Raw genomic sequence first — 12,391 nt, forward strand, 5'->3', positions numbered from 1 at the left:
AAAATCCCATGGACAGAGGAGCCTAGTGGGGGCTACATGGAGCCGCAGAGTCAGACATGACTGAGTGACTGAGCATGCATGCATGCATGCATGGTTACCAAACCACCTGGAGAAAATTACCTAACATTAACTGTTAGAAGGCCAAGTTTAGCTACAAAATTTAAAAGGTTAAAAACCTTTTAACTGAGCAACTACATTTCTAAAATTTTTTGTACATGAACAAAGACAAATGAATAAGGGTTGTTTGATTTATTGTTGGCTATATAAAAGACTGGATATAATTTAAATGTCCATCAGTGGGAACTGTTTAATAAAGTGTGGTATTTATGAAAATATTACAAAAAAGAGATAGATCTATCTATAAAATTAGAAAACGGTATTCAACAAGATATATTGCTAAGAGAAAAAAATCAAGATGTGTAATGCACTCCCAATTACATTTTTACTAACTACAAAACAGGTGATTCATGGCTTGCGTGTATGCATATATATATACACACACACATATGTATATATATATGGAACATTTCTGGAAGGAAACACAAAAAAACATTAACAATGTTCAGCTCTGGGGAGGAAGTTTGGGTTCTGGGGTGGGACTGACATTTTTCCTTATACACAGGATGTTTTTCCAATTCAAAATTTGTGTCCAGATTTTTTTTTCGTGTTTCATCTATTTATTTATTTTTAGGCCACAAGGCATGTGGGATCTTTAGTTTCCCAACCAGGGGTCAAACCCACACTCCCTGCATTGGAAGCATGGAGTCTTAACAACTGAACTTCCAGGGAAGTCCCCCAAATTGTTTTAAATGCAGGTTCCTGGAGCTACATAAAAACCTAGTGGATTGGAATCTTGGGGGATGGGGCCAATAAATCTTCCTTGTAGATAAGCTTATCAGTTGATTCTTGTTATTGTTGACAGTTGCTTAGTTGCATCTGACTCGTTGTGACCCCATGGACTGCAGCACTCTAAGCTTTCCTGTCCTTCACCATCTCCCAGAGCTTGTTCAAACTCATGTCCATTGAGTTGGTGATATCATCCAACCATCTCATCCCCTGTCATCACCTTCTCCTCCTACCTTCAATCTTTCCCAGCATCAGGGTCTTTTCAAATGAGTCAGCTCTTTGCATCAGGTGAGCAAAGTACTGGAGCTTCAGCTTCAGCATCAGTCCTTCCAATGAATATTCAGGATTGATTTCCTTTTGGATTGACTGGTTGGATCTCCTTGCAGTCCAAGGGATTCTCAAGAGTTTTCTCCAACACCACAATTCAAAAGCATCAATTTTTCAGTGCTCAGCCTTCCTTATGGTCCAGCTCTCACATCCATACATGACTACTGGAAAAAGCATAGCTTTGACTACACAGACCTTTGTGAGCAATGTAATGTCCCTGCTTTTTAATATGTTGTCTAGGTTTCTCATAGCTTTTCTTCCAAGAATCAAGAGTCTTTTCATTTCATGGCTATAGTCACCATCTACACTGATTAAGGAGCTCAAGAAAATAAAGTCTGTCACTGTTTCCATTGTTTCTCCATCTATTTGCCATGAAGTGATGGGACCAGATGCCATGGTCTTAGTTTTCTGAATGTTGAATTTTAAGCCAGCTTTTTCACTCTATTTCACTTTCATCAAGAGGCTCTTTAGTTCCTCTTCACTTTCTGCCATTAGGGTAGAATCATCTGCATTTCTGAGGTTATTGATATTTCTCCTGGCAATCTTGATTCCAGCTTCTGCTTCATCCAGCCCAGCACTTCACATGATGTACTATGCATATAAGTTAAATAAGCAGGGTGACAATATACAGCCTTGACATACTCCTTTCCCAATTTGGAACCAGTCCCTTGTTTCATGTCCGATTCTAACTGTTGCCTCTTGACTTGCATACAAGTTTCTCAGGAGGCAGGTAACGTGTTTCCATCTCTTTAAGAATCTTCCACAGTGTGTTGTGACCCACACAGTCAAAGGCTTTAGCATAGTCAATGAAGAATAAATTGATGTTTTTCTGGAATTCTCTTGTTTTCTGTGATCCAACAAATGTTAACTATTTGATCTCTGGTTCCTTTGCTGTTTCTAAATCCAGCTTGAACATTTGGAAGTTCTTGGTTCACATACTACTGAAGCCTAGCTGGAGAATTTTGAGCATTACTTTGCTAACATGTGAAATGAATGCGATTGTGCAATCATTTGAACATTCTTTGGCATTGCCTTTCTTTGGGATGGGAATGAAAACTGACCTTTTCCAGTCCGGTGTACGCTGCTGAGTTTTCCAGATTTTCTGGCATATTGAGTGCAGCACTTTCACAGCATCATCTTTTAGGATTTGAAATAGCTCAGTTGGAATTCCATCAGCTCCACTAGCTTTGTTTGTAATGATGCTTTTAAGGCCCACTTGACTTCACACTCTAGGATGTCTGGCTCTAGGTGAGTGATCACACCATTGTGGTTATCTGGGTCATTCAAATCCTTTTTGTATGGTTCTGTGTATTCTTGCCACCTCTTCTTAATATCTTCTGCTTCTGTTAGGTCCATACCATTTCTGTCCTTTATTGTGCCATCTTTGAATGAAGTGTTCCCTTGGTATTTCTGATTTTCTTGAAGAGATCTCTAGTCTTTCCCATTCTATTGTTTTCCTCTATTTCTTTGCACTGATCACTGAGGAAGGCTTTCTTATCTCTCCTTGCTATTCTTTGGAATTCTGCATTCAGGTGGGTATATCTTTCATTTTCTCCTTTGCCTTTAGCTTCTCTGGGCTTTCCTGGTGGCTCAGACAGTAAAGCGCCTGCCTGCAATGTGGGAGAACTGGGTTCAATCCCTGGGTCGGGAAGATCCCCTGGAGAAGGAAATGGCAACCCACTCCAGTACTCTAGCCCGGAAAATTTCATGGATTGAGAAGCCTGGTAGGCTACAGTCCACATGGTTTCAAAGAGTTGGACACGACTGAGCGACTTCACTTTCTTTCTTTCTCTTCTTTTCTCAGCTATTTTTAAGGTCTCTTCAGACAACCATTTTGCCTTTTTGCGTTTCTTTTTCTTGATGATGGTCTTGATCACCGCTTCCTGTACAGTGTTACAAACCTCTGTCCATAGTTCTTCAGGCACTCTATCAGATCTAATCCCTTGAATCTATTTGTCACTTCCACTGTATAATCATAAAGGATTTGATTTTGGTCATACTTGAATGGTCTAGTGGTTTTCCCTACTTTCTCCAATTTAAGTCTGAATTTTGCAGTAAGGAGTTCATGATCTGAGCCAGTCAGCTCCCAGACTTATTTTTGCTGACTGTATAGAGCTTCTCCATCTTCAGTTGCAAAGAACATAATCAATTTGATTATGGTATTGGCCATCTGGTAATATCCATATGTAGAGTCATCTCTTGTTTTGTTGGAAGAGGGCATTTGCTATGACCAGTGGGTTCTCTTGGCAAAACTCTGTTAGCCTTTGTCCTGCTTCATTTTGTACTAAAAGGCCAAGTGAAAGAAAGTGAAAGTTGCTCAGTCGTGTCTGACTCTTTGTGAACCCATGGACTATAGTGTCCATGGAATTCTCCAGGCCAGAATACTGGAGTGGATAGCTGTTCCCTTCTCCAGGGGATCTTCCCAACCCAGGGATCGAACTCAGGTGTCCCACATTGCAGGTAGATTCTTTAGCAATTGAGCCAAACTGCTCAACTTTCCTGTTGAGAAGGCCAAACGTTCCTGTTACTCCAGATATCTCTTGACTTCCTACTTTTGCGTTCCAGTTCCTTTATGGTCACTAAAATTGGAGACCAGCTTTCAGTATATTTAAGAATAACACATTCCAGGGACTTCCCTGCTGGTCCAGTGGTTAAGACTCTATGCTTTCACTTCAGGGGCTGTGGGTTTGATCCCTGGTCAGGAAACTAAGATCCTGCATGCCCTTCAGCACGACGAAAAAATAAACCATTCTAGCCAATTTGAAAAAGCAACAGTGAGTTTATTAGCATGGTTTTTTCCTTTTGCTAAATCACTACCAGTGTAACACTTTAATAAAGAGAAACTTGTGAGTTATTATTGTATTTTAACAAATTAAAAATAATTTTGTTTTCCTGTTAGAAAAGTATTGTTATATGTTCATTGATATACTGAATTTGGTAAGCACATAAGTATGTATTAGTATACTGAAAATAGAATAAAAATAAGCAACAAGAAAATTTAAATGTAATTCCAATACTCTGATATAGACATTGCAATATCTTTTATATCTTCTTACTTTGTGTGTGTTTCACAAAAATCACTTTATACTTTAAATTATAATGTATAATTAAATGTTATTATAAAGCAAATTATAATGTGTTCTTTGCATGAACACTGTGTCAGTGACATCTCTCTGTATCAGTTGATACGCATCTTCAGTCCAGTGGTCTCAACCAGCTTTTTCACTCCAGCACAACTGAGGGATTAACATAGTTTTGATAATGGTATTCTACTTCAACTCTTTTTTAAGGGGCAAGGAGAGGGAGAAAAAATGGTCAATTTATGTCCAAAAAAATTCCATGTGACAAATATCTATCTGCAATATCACTTTTAATGACTGTATAAATTATAATGTTTTAAAAACAAACTTCCCTGGCAGCTCAGTGGTAAAGAATCCACCTGTCAATGCAGGAGACACAGATTCGATCCATGATCCAGGAGGATCCCACATGCCACAGAGCAAATAAGCCCATGTGCCACAACTACTGAGCTTGCACCGTAGAGCCCACGAGCACAGCTGCTGAAGCCCATGCTAGAGGCTATACTCTGCCCAAGAGAAGCCGCTACAGTAAGAAGCCTGTGCACTGCAGCTAGGGAGGAAGCCCCTGCTCACCACAACTCGGGAAAAATCCAAGCAAAGCAACGAAGTCCCAGCCAATGAAGAATAACCAAAAATAAATAAATCTTTTTAAAAAAAAAATAAAAACAAACTCCTGATTGTTGGCCACTTAGGTTGTTTCTGATTTTTAACCATAATGTGTAATGTTGTGATAAATACTTCTCTCAACCTCCAATCGGTTTCAAGTGCTCACCCTGACTCCCTTGCTTTGATTATTTCCTTTTTTCAGGATGAAATTCTGGTCGATCACTACCTATGGAGCATTCCTAGTACACAGTATTTTTATTCCACTGTGTCCCTCCATAGTTCCTTTCCACTCAACAGATGTAAACTGGGCTCCTAATAGAACAAGGCCAGCTCATGCAAAGCGCTTGCCTGCATGCAAAGGAAGCTACTGTTGCTAAAAGTGACAATTTGATTAGGAAGCTAAGGGAAATTAGATCTGTGACCTGCTTAAATGAAATTGTAATTAATAATGTAAAATACATAGAGGCTCAAGAAGACAATTGAAGAACCATCCCTAGGTACGTCTGCTTGTCAAATGAAAGACACCGACTACAAATCCTAGACTTAGAGTTCTCAGACTCTTGGGTCTCGGGTCCCCAATGAAGTCCCAAAGATCTTCTGTTTTTATAGGCTATATCTTGTTGCTATTTACCATATTAGGAAACAAAACTAAGAAAATTAAAAAAATATTTATGTTATTACTTCATTCTAAAATAACAATGAACTCACACTCGTATAAAACATTTTTTGAAAAGTAACCACATTTCCCCAAAAAAATTTTAGTAAGAGTAGTGACATTGTTTTACATTTTTGCAAATTTCTTTAATATTTGGATTAACAGAAGACAGTTGGGGGTTCTCATGTTTGAGAACAGATAGGGTTCTCATGTTTGTTTCTGCATGCAATCTGTTACCTCACACTTTTTTTAAAAACCTCCCTGGAAAGCTAGAAGAATTTGGGTCTTTTAAGCATGAGCTGCCTGTATTCCTTGCACCCTGCAATAAATACTGTATTTTCCTTCACCACAACCAGGATCAGTAGATTGGCTTTGCTGCTCTATCAGACTCAAGTTTGATTTGGTAACAATTTTGTCACACAGGATATTCAAAAAGATGTGAAATCAAGAGTAAAGATTTCATAAAAGTGATCATTTTTACTGTTTCATCAAGGATGTCCTTAAGTGAATCTGGCCCTTATTTGACTACAAGCATGCCAATGAAAAATACAGTGACTTCTGGTACATTTGAGTGGCCCTGCTCTGACTGGTGCCAAGGCACTAACAGCAGCCACCATTGCCCTGCATCATCAGTACAAACCTCAACACAGTGACTCCAGGATCAACCATGAGACTGAATGAAGTTATTCAGTATTTTGAACGTCTCAGCACCCCTTGTGTTTGCTTCTAAGCATTCACATAAAAGATCTTTGTCTAGTTGGTGTAACACTGGATGAACACAAGCAAAATGGCGAGTCTGGACACATCCGTTGATTTGCCTGTTTGTGAGACAGAAGTACCATTCTGCAGAGAAGGTATTGACTTAGCCTTCCTGTTTGCAGCTTAGTCTTTGATTTCACCAGCTTCTGTATGATTATAAAGTGGTGCCACTGTGACGTCTTCTTCTGACTCTCTGGCCAGCCAGCAGTCGGCAGTGTCAACTCGAAGGCTCACATGCCTTTCTGCCAGAGGAACTTTCTGTGATGGCACACACTGCACAAGTTGCCTACCTGCAGGGACTCCAGTGGCTTTGCCTTCCTGGGTTGAAAAGCTATAATGAACAATTTTTGGCATTTAATGAACTCATCACATCTGCATTTGAAATATTCAATTCCTTTTTCTTTAGACTCTGAATGATTTCTCTTAACATGATGCCACAACTTATGAGGTAACACAAAGGTAAAATTTCAACATTGTAAAGCCAAGGAATAGGTAGCTTTTAAGTCATATTTTGTTTCAAATCTATACTTTTTTTCAGTAGATTTTAGATTCATCTTTTTCAGCATCTTTGCAATTAGATGGTACAGCTGTGAACCAAGGAAACAAGATTTCTAATCTCCCTGAAAGTTAATGATCCATGCTTAAATATAACAATAAATGGAGTGTGACTTAAACGTAACACTGAATGGAGGGTTGTAAAGCCAAAATGTTGGGGGAACAGTGGTGGGGGAGAAAAGGCTGATGTTGAATTGCAAAGATAGAAGCAGCAGCATTTGGCATCAGGAAAGGAAAACTGAGTCAGGGCAGAGAGCAGATCACTGGCAATACATTAAAGATGCCATAAATGAATTGTGTGGACCTCCAGCAGTCAAAGCAGGATTGGGCTGAGGGTCTCAAACTGGCACTGGGGAGCCTCTTCCAATGTCAGGTAAAGTGGGAAGAGGTGCGAGTTCTTGGGAAGGCCTGGTCTTTGGTGGAGGAAAGTAGCAGGAAGAAGAGAGGACTGAATTTGGGAAGGTGCCAGTGAGACATGGTCCACTCCGTAACTCAGTCCTTTACCTGGCTTGCTATTAGAGCATGTGAGGGCCTTGAAGAAGAATATGCTTATTATTATTTAAATAAATGTATAGTAGTATGCTTGCTTCCCAGGTGGCGCAGTGGTAAAGAATCTACCTGCCAATACAGGAGACACAGGAGACATGGGTTTAATCCCTGGGTTGGGAAGATCCCTTGGAGGGGAAAATGGCAAGCCACTCCAGTATTCTTGCCTGGGAAATCCCATGGACAGAGGAGCCTGGTGGGGTACAGTCTGTGGACACGACTGAGCGACTGAACACACACATGCACATATAATAGTATGCTTATGGAAAAGTGGGCAATAATCCAGTTCGTCAAAGGCTTGGAACAGGGACTTCCCTGGTGGCACAGTGGATAAGAAATGCATCTGCCAGTGTAGGGGACATGGGTTCCATCCCTGGTCCAGGAAGATTCCACATGCTACGGAGCAGCTAAGCCTGTCCGCCACAATTACTGGAGCCTGCTCACTCTAGGGCCCGCGAACCAAAGTCCTGAGCCTGTGTGCCTAGAGCCTGTGCGCCCCAACAACAGAAGCCCTTGAACAGAAGCTCCACAATGAGAAGCCCGTGCACTGCAATTAGACAGTAGCACCCGCTCACCTGGAGAAAAGCCTGTGCAGTAACCAAGATCCAGCAAAGCCAAAAATAAATAAAATTATTTTTTTTAGATTGCAGATTCCATATAATCAAAGTTTAATGCTTGTAATATACTAACCTCTTCAAGAATAAAAAGCAGTAATAGAAGTTGACATGGAGTAAAATATACATATTTCTTTAGTTTATAAATTAAATATTCACATATGCGACTGTTAATAAATTATTTTTATAACACTAAACATATGAGTCATTGGAGAATATCAGCATTTTACTTTTACAGTTACAATGGTGAGTGATAGCCGGGTAGAAGCACTTTTGAGTGAAAAGACGAAAAGAGACAAAAGTATAAACTGCTGTGGCATTTCACTCTGAAACGATGTGTCATGAACGAAGCAGATTTATCTGTCCACATAAAAACTGTCAGCAGAGGCGGAGAGGCAAAACCACCATCGCCTCCCCATGGAGGCGGGAGAGAGAGGCAGAATGATCGACCACTGAGGTTGCTGGTGTCTTACAGCATTTTAGGTTGATGATACTGCTCCTATTTTGGTAAAAATAATTTCAATTAGGTAATAAGGCAGTGAAATTATGAGGGCAAATAATTATTAAAATCAGCTAATAACCTATGTTGTTTAACTATTAATAATAGCCAACATACAGTAATTCATTTTTAATTATTTCATTTTTAGCATCTTTTTATCTTATAACCTTTGATATAGATAGCAAGTTCTTAAACAGCCATATTTGTGTTCTTATTAATGCAGGTTGAATCTAGCTTATTATGCATGCCCATAAGCTTTCAGAACTCAGTTGATAAAACATTACACATGAAATTTTTAAGCTGTTGACATTTTGCATCAAGATCGCAAATGGGTTGTAATTTGATATTTACACAGTTATGTTGACTTGCCACAGTGTACATGCACACAGTTGCTGTCCACACGTGGTATTAACCTGTCACTGAAAACCTGGCCGGGAGTGAAGTCTGGAACTTCCAAGTGAAGCAAAGCAGCAGGAGCCACACAGAGGCACGAGCCCTCTGCCTGTGTGCCAGCCACCCTGCCTCGTTCCTGGGCAGGACCGGAGGCCTGGGTCTCTCGCCAGTGAAATCTTTGCTTTGTGCTTGGACTAAATCCAGACGCCACTTTGACAGACACTTCATCTGCCAGGAAGCAGACTGCATTTGATTTCACAGACATCCCTGGAAACCCAAGACTGAGTGTTAAGGGCGCGTGGATGAGGGCTAAAATCTGATCTGGTAGGAATCCAGGTTTAGTAAAACAGGAAACAAGAACCTGTCACTAAGCCATGGCTAGAGAGCTGTTCCTGAGGAGTGAGGTGTCGAGAAAAGCCAGAGCCCACCTCTGGCTCCCATTTAGGATGTCCCGGGGCATCACAGGAAGGTCCTCTGGCCTGGGGAGGGGGCTGTATTTTTTCTAGGTAGCAAAGTGGAGATTGCAGGCAAGAAGCGCTGATAAGGTTGATAAGGTGATGGGAGGCTGAGAACTACTTTGTTCTGTACCCTGAAAGGAGTCATGAGACTATTCGCTGTATGGGTACTTAATTGGTATGAGCTCTCAGGAAGAAAACAATTGTTAAAGTAACTCATCTCAGGGAGGTAGAATTTTCCTCCCTGCAAACTGTACTGCTTTTGCCCCTCTGCCAACTTAACAATACAAACTGTGCTGGGGTTTTCAACCTCCATTACCACAGCCTGTGTGTGTGTGTGTGTTTTCTTTAAATACTTATTTCTTCATGTCTCCGTTGTGTCCTAAGGGATCTTTCTGTGTGGCTAACTCGCTGGCATGTGGGATCTTAGTTCCCCGACCAGGGATCAAACTCATGTCCTCTGCACTGTGGGATGGATTCTTAACCACCGGGCCACCAGGGAAGTCCCAGCCTGTGTTCCTAAAATTCCCTGTTATACTCACATGTGGAATCTAAAAAACACAACTGGTGAATATTACCAAAAGAAGAAGCAGACTCACAGGTGTAGAGAAGAAACTAGTGGTCACCAGTGGGAGGCAGGAAGGGGAGGGGCAATGTAGCTGTGGGAGAGTGGACAGTACTAACTGCTGGGAAAAGATAAGCTCAAGGATGTATTGTACAACATGGGGAATACCGCCAATACTTGGCAATAACTATAAGTGGAAAGTAACCTTTAAAAATCTGTATAAAATATTTTAATAAAAATAAAGATCAAATACCCTCCCCGCAAAAAAAAAAAAATATCCCTGTTATGAAAGTGATGATACTCCAGATTCCTTGCGGGGAGCAGCATCTCTCTAAGAAATGTTTACAGGTTTATTTGACAACATAAAGTCCTGAGAAGTTAAACTCTGCACCCAGTCTACAAGCAGAATGTCTAGGCTTCTCTCCAGCCACGTCCCGGGGGGCCAGGTCAGAGGCTGTCCACCTGGGGGACACACGCCTGGCATCCCTGGTCCACAGGGTGGGGGCCCTGAATACCAGCTTCGAGGAGCAGAGTCGGGGAGGCAGCTGCCCTCACAGGAGCACTGCCCCCAACTCCGTGGCCCCTGTCCCCTCACAGCTCCCTGTGGGCACACTGAACCACCTACTTGTGGGTGGACTCAGATGACACAACACCAGGAAAAACTCCAGAAGCCCACTTCCCCCTTTCCAATGCCTAGATAAAATACATCTGGAATAAAAACCTGCCAATAATCATTTATTGTTTCCATACAGCAGAAGCCTCTTTTCTAATGGGGTGGCAGGACATGGGGGCCTCCTTCCTGCAGCCCCCCACCCCCCAGTGGTGCCGGGGTCACGATCTGACCCTCCCTGACCTGTAGCCGAGACTGTGGTTCAGGCAAAAGGCCTGGCAGAGGCAGGCGTGGTGCTGCGTGTGTGTGCAAGTACTCTATGACACCTTGAATCGGCAGCGGTTCCCTTAAGGGAAGGCAGCGGAAGAGGTCTGACACAGAAGGAAAACACAGCCGTGCCTCCTACTCCCGGCGGCGGGAACGTGTGCATCTAGAGCTGACTGCTTCGCTGGCTTCCCTGCCACTGCTTCCTCTTGCGGAGGTGCCGCTGGAGCTGAAGCTTGTTGGTGAAGTACATCTGTCTCCAACCCATGTCCTGGGCCAAGGCTCGCATGTCGGGGGTGATGTGGTCACAGGAGCTCCGGACGATCTGCTCCCACAGTTCGTCTGACATGCACAACTGTGGGTGGAAGAAGTCAGGGCGGTGACATCACATGCGGGTTAAGGGAAAGTCATTCACTCACTCACTCAGCATCGCTGTCCAACTTCTGCTGCCCGTGAGACCTGGGAGGAAACACTGCGGATGCATGGAGAGATGCAAGCCATGGTTCCAGTTCCTGAAATTTCCTCTGTGGGGAGAGAGGCAAGCACCCAAGTATCTAAAGGACTGAGCAATACTCGATTAAGAGAGTGAACCGAGTCCTGATCTCATTTGAGATGCAAAATGCCAGCTAGTTATAAATAGTGCCCATACAACATAACATAGTTTATGCAGATAGGCTGGTAGGGTGAATTTTTGATTAGCCACATAGCAGAGGCTGACAATGTGTGGTTGACCCATCTTCACCCAGGGCTGCAGAAGCATTGCTAACTGCTGCTCAGGTGCCTTCATGTTAAACCCTGGCTTAAGTCACCTCTGGCTTCCCAGGTGGCTCAGCAGTCAAGAATCTGCCTGCCACACAGGAGACGTGGGTTCGATCCCTGGGTTGGGAAGATCCCCTGGAGTAGGAAATGGCAACTCACTCCAGTATTCTTTCCTGGGAAATCCCATGGACGGAAAAGCCTGGAGGGTTACAGTCCATAGGGTCACAAAAGAGGTGCACAGGACTTAGTGACTAAATAACAACAGATAAGTCACCTCTCCCCCGGGGTTGTTCAGTGGACACCTTAGCTCACTGCAGGCTGCTCAGTGGTGAACCACATCGAAACAGACAAGCAGCCCTTGGAGACTGCCAATCGGCACACCTAAAATTTACACACTCCTGGGCCCAGCGTCCTGTCCACAAGTTTCTCTCCAAGTCCTTTGCATGCTTGACATCATACCATGCAGCAGAGTGACCTGGAAAATTCGGTCTGCTCCCTGAGCCTGTAGACACAGGGCAAAGACAGCTGTTCTATGGAATACCGTCCCCGGGATATCCTTCTGCTCTCTGGTCCTTTACTTGAGGGCCAGGAGGTTAAGGACAGACAAGACTCCTCCAGCCCAGTATCTTCACAAGACCATTTTGCCCTCCTGCAAGCTCAAAGCTGCTACAGTTCAGCTTCCACTAACCAAAGATTTCCCACCAGGACTTTTCCAATTGCTACCATCATTTATGACAACGCTGTTCATCAGCCTCCTGCTACTAAACATTCTTACCATGGAGATTTCCTGATCCCTTGCTGCCATGCCCCCAAATCCTTCTTAAAGCTTCCGTAACATTTATTATCTCTGACCTTAGC

General features: G+C 42.7%; 2 protein-coding genes across 14 annotated transcripts in view; one reads left to right on the forward strand and one right to left on the reverse strand.

Annotated features, from left to right (window-relative positions):
• SLC16A14 (solute carrier family 16 member 14) overlaps window positions 1-4,940 on the forward strand; it is a 39,693-nt gene extending 34,753 nt beyond the window's left edge. For 2 of the 4 annotated variants that reach the window (XM_086337342.1, XM_086337349.1), the window contains one exon: window positions 4,593-4,940. In XM_086337342.1, coding sequence (XP_086193468.1) covers window positions 4,593-4,646 — 54 coding nt within the window. In that variant the 3' untranslated portion in view covers window positions 4,647-4,940. The remainder of the gene's footprint in view (window positions 1-4,592) is intronic. The other 2 variants (XM_086337339.1, XM_086337347.1) reach the window with 1 other exon arrangement.
• Window positions 1-12,391, reverse strand: part of FBXO36 (F-box protein 36) — a 114,882-nt gene that overhangs the window by 4,492 nt on the left and 97,999 nt on the right. For 4 of the 10 annotated variants that reach the window (XR_015141139.1, XR_015141142.1, XR_015141154.1 and 1 more), the window contains 2 exons: window positions 10,754-11,129; window positions 8,101-8,487 (listed from right to left, as the gene is read on the reverse strand). The exons of 1 other annotated variant lie outside the window; for it this stretch is intronic. Coding sequence is in view for 5 of the 9 variants with exons in the window: in XM_086337368.1 (XP_086193494.1) it covers window positions 10,941-11,129 (189 nt within the window). In the remaining 4 variants the exon portion in view is untranslated. Of the gene's footprint in view, window positions 1-8,100; window positions 8,488-10,614; window positions 11,299-12,391 lie in introns of those variants that run through there. 5 more of the 10 variants (XM_086337368.1, XM_086337429.1, XM_086337356.1 and 2 more) reach the window with 3 other exon arrangements.

This window comes from Bos grunniens, chromosome 2 (assembly GCF_055505025.1).
Source record: "Bos grunniens cultivar Pamir isolate PY7600 chromosome 2, Bosgru_T2T1.0, whole genome shotgun sequence".
NCBI lineage: Eukaryota > Metazoa > Chordata > Mammalia > Artiodactyla > Bovidae > Bos > Bos grunniens.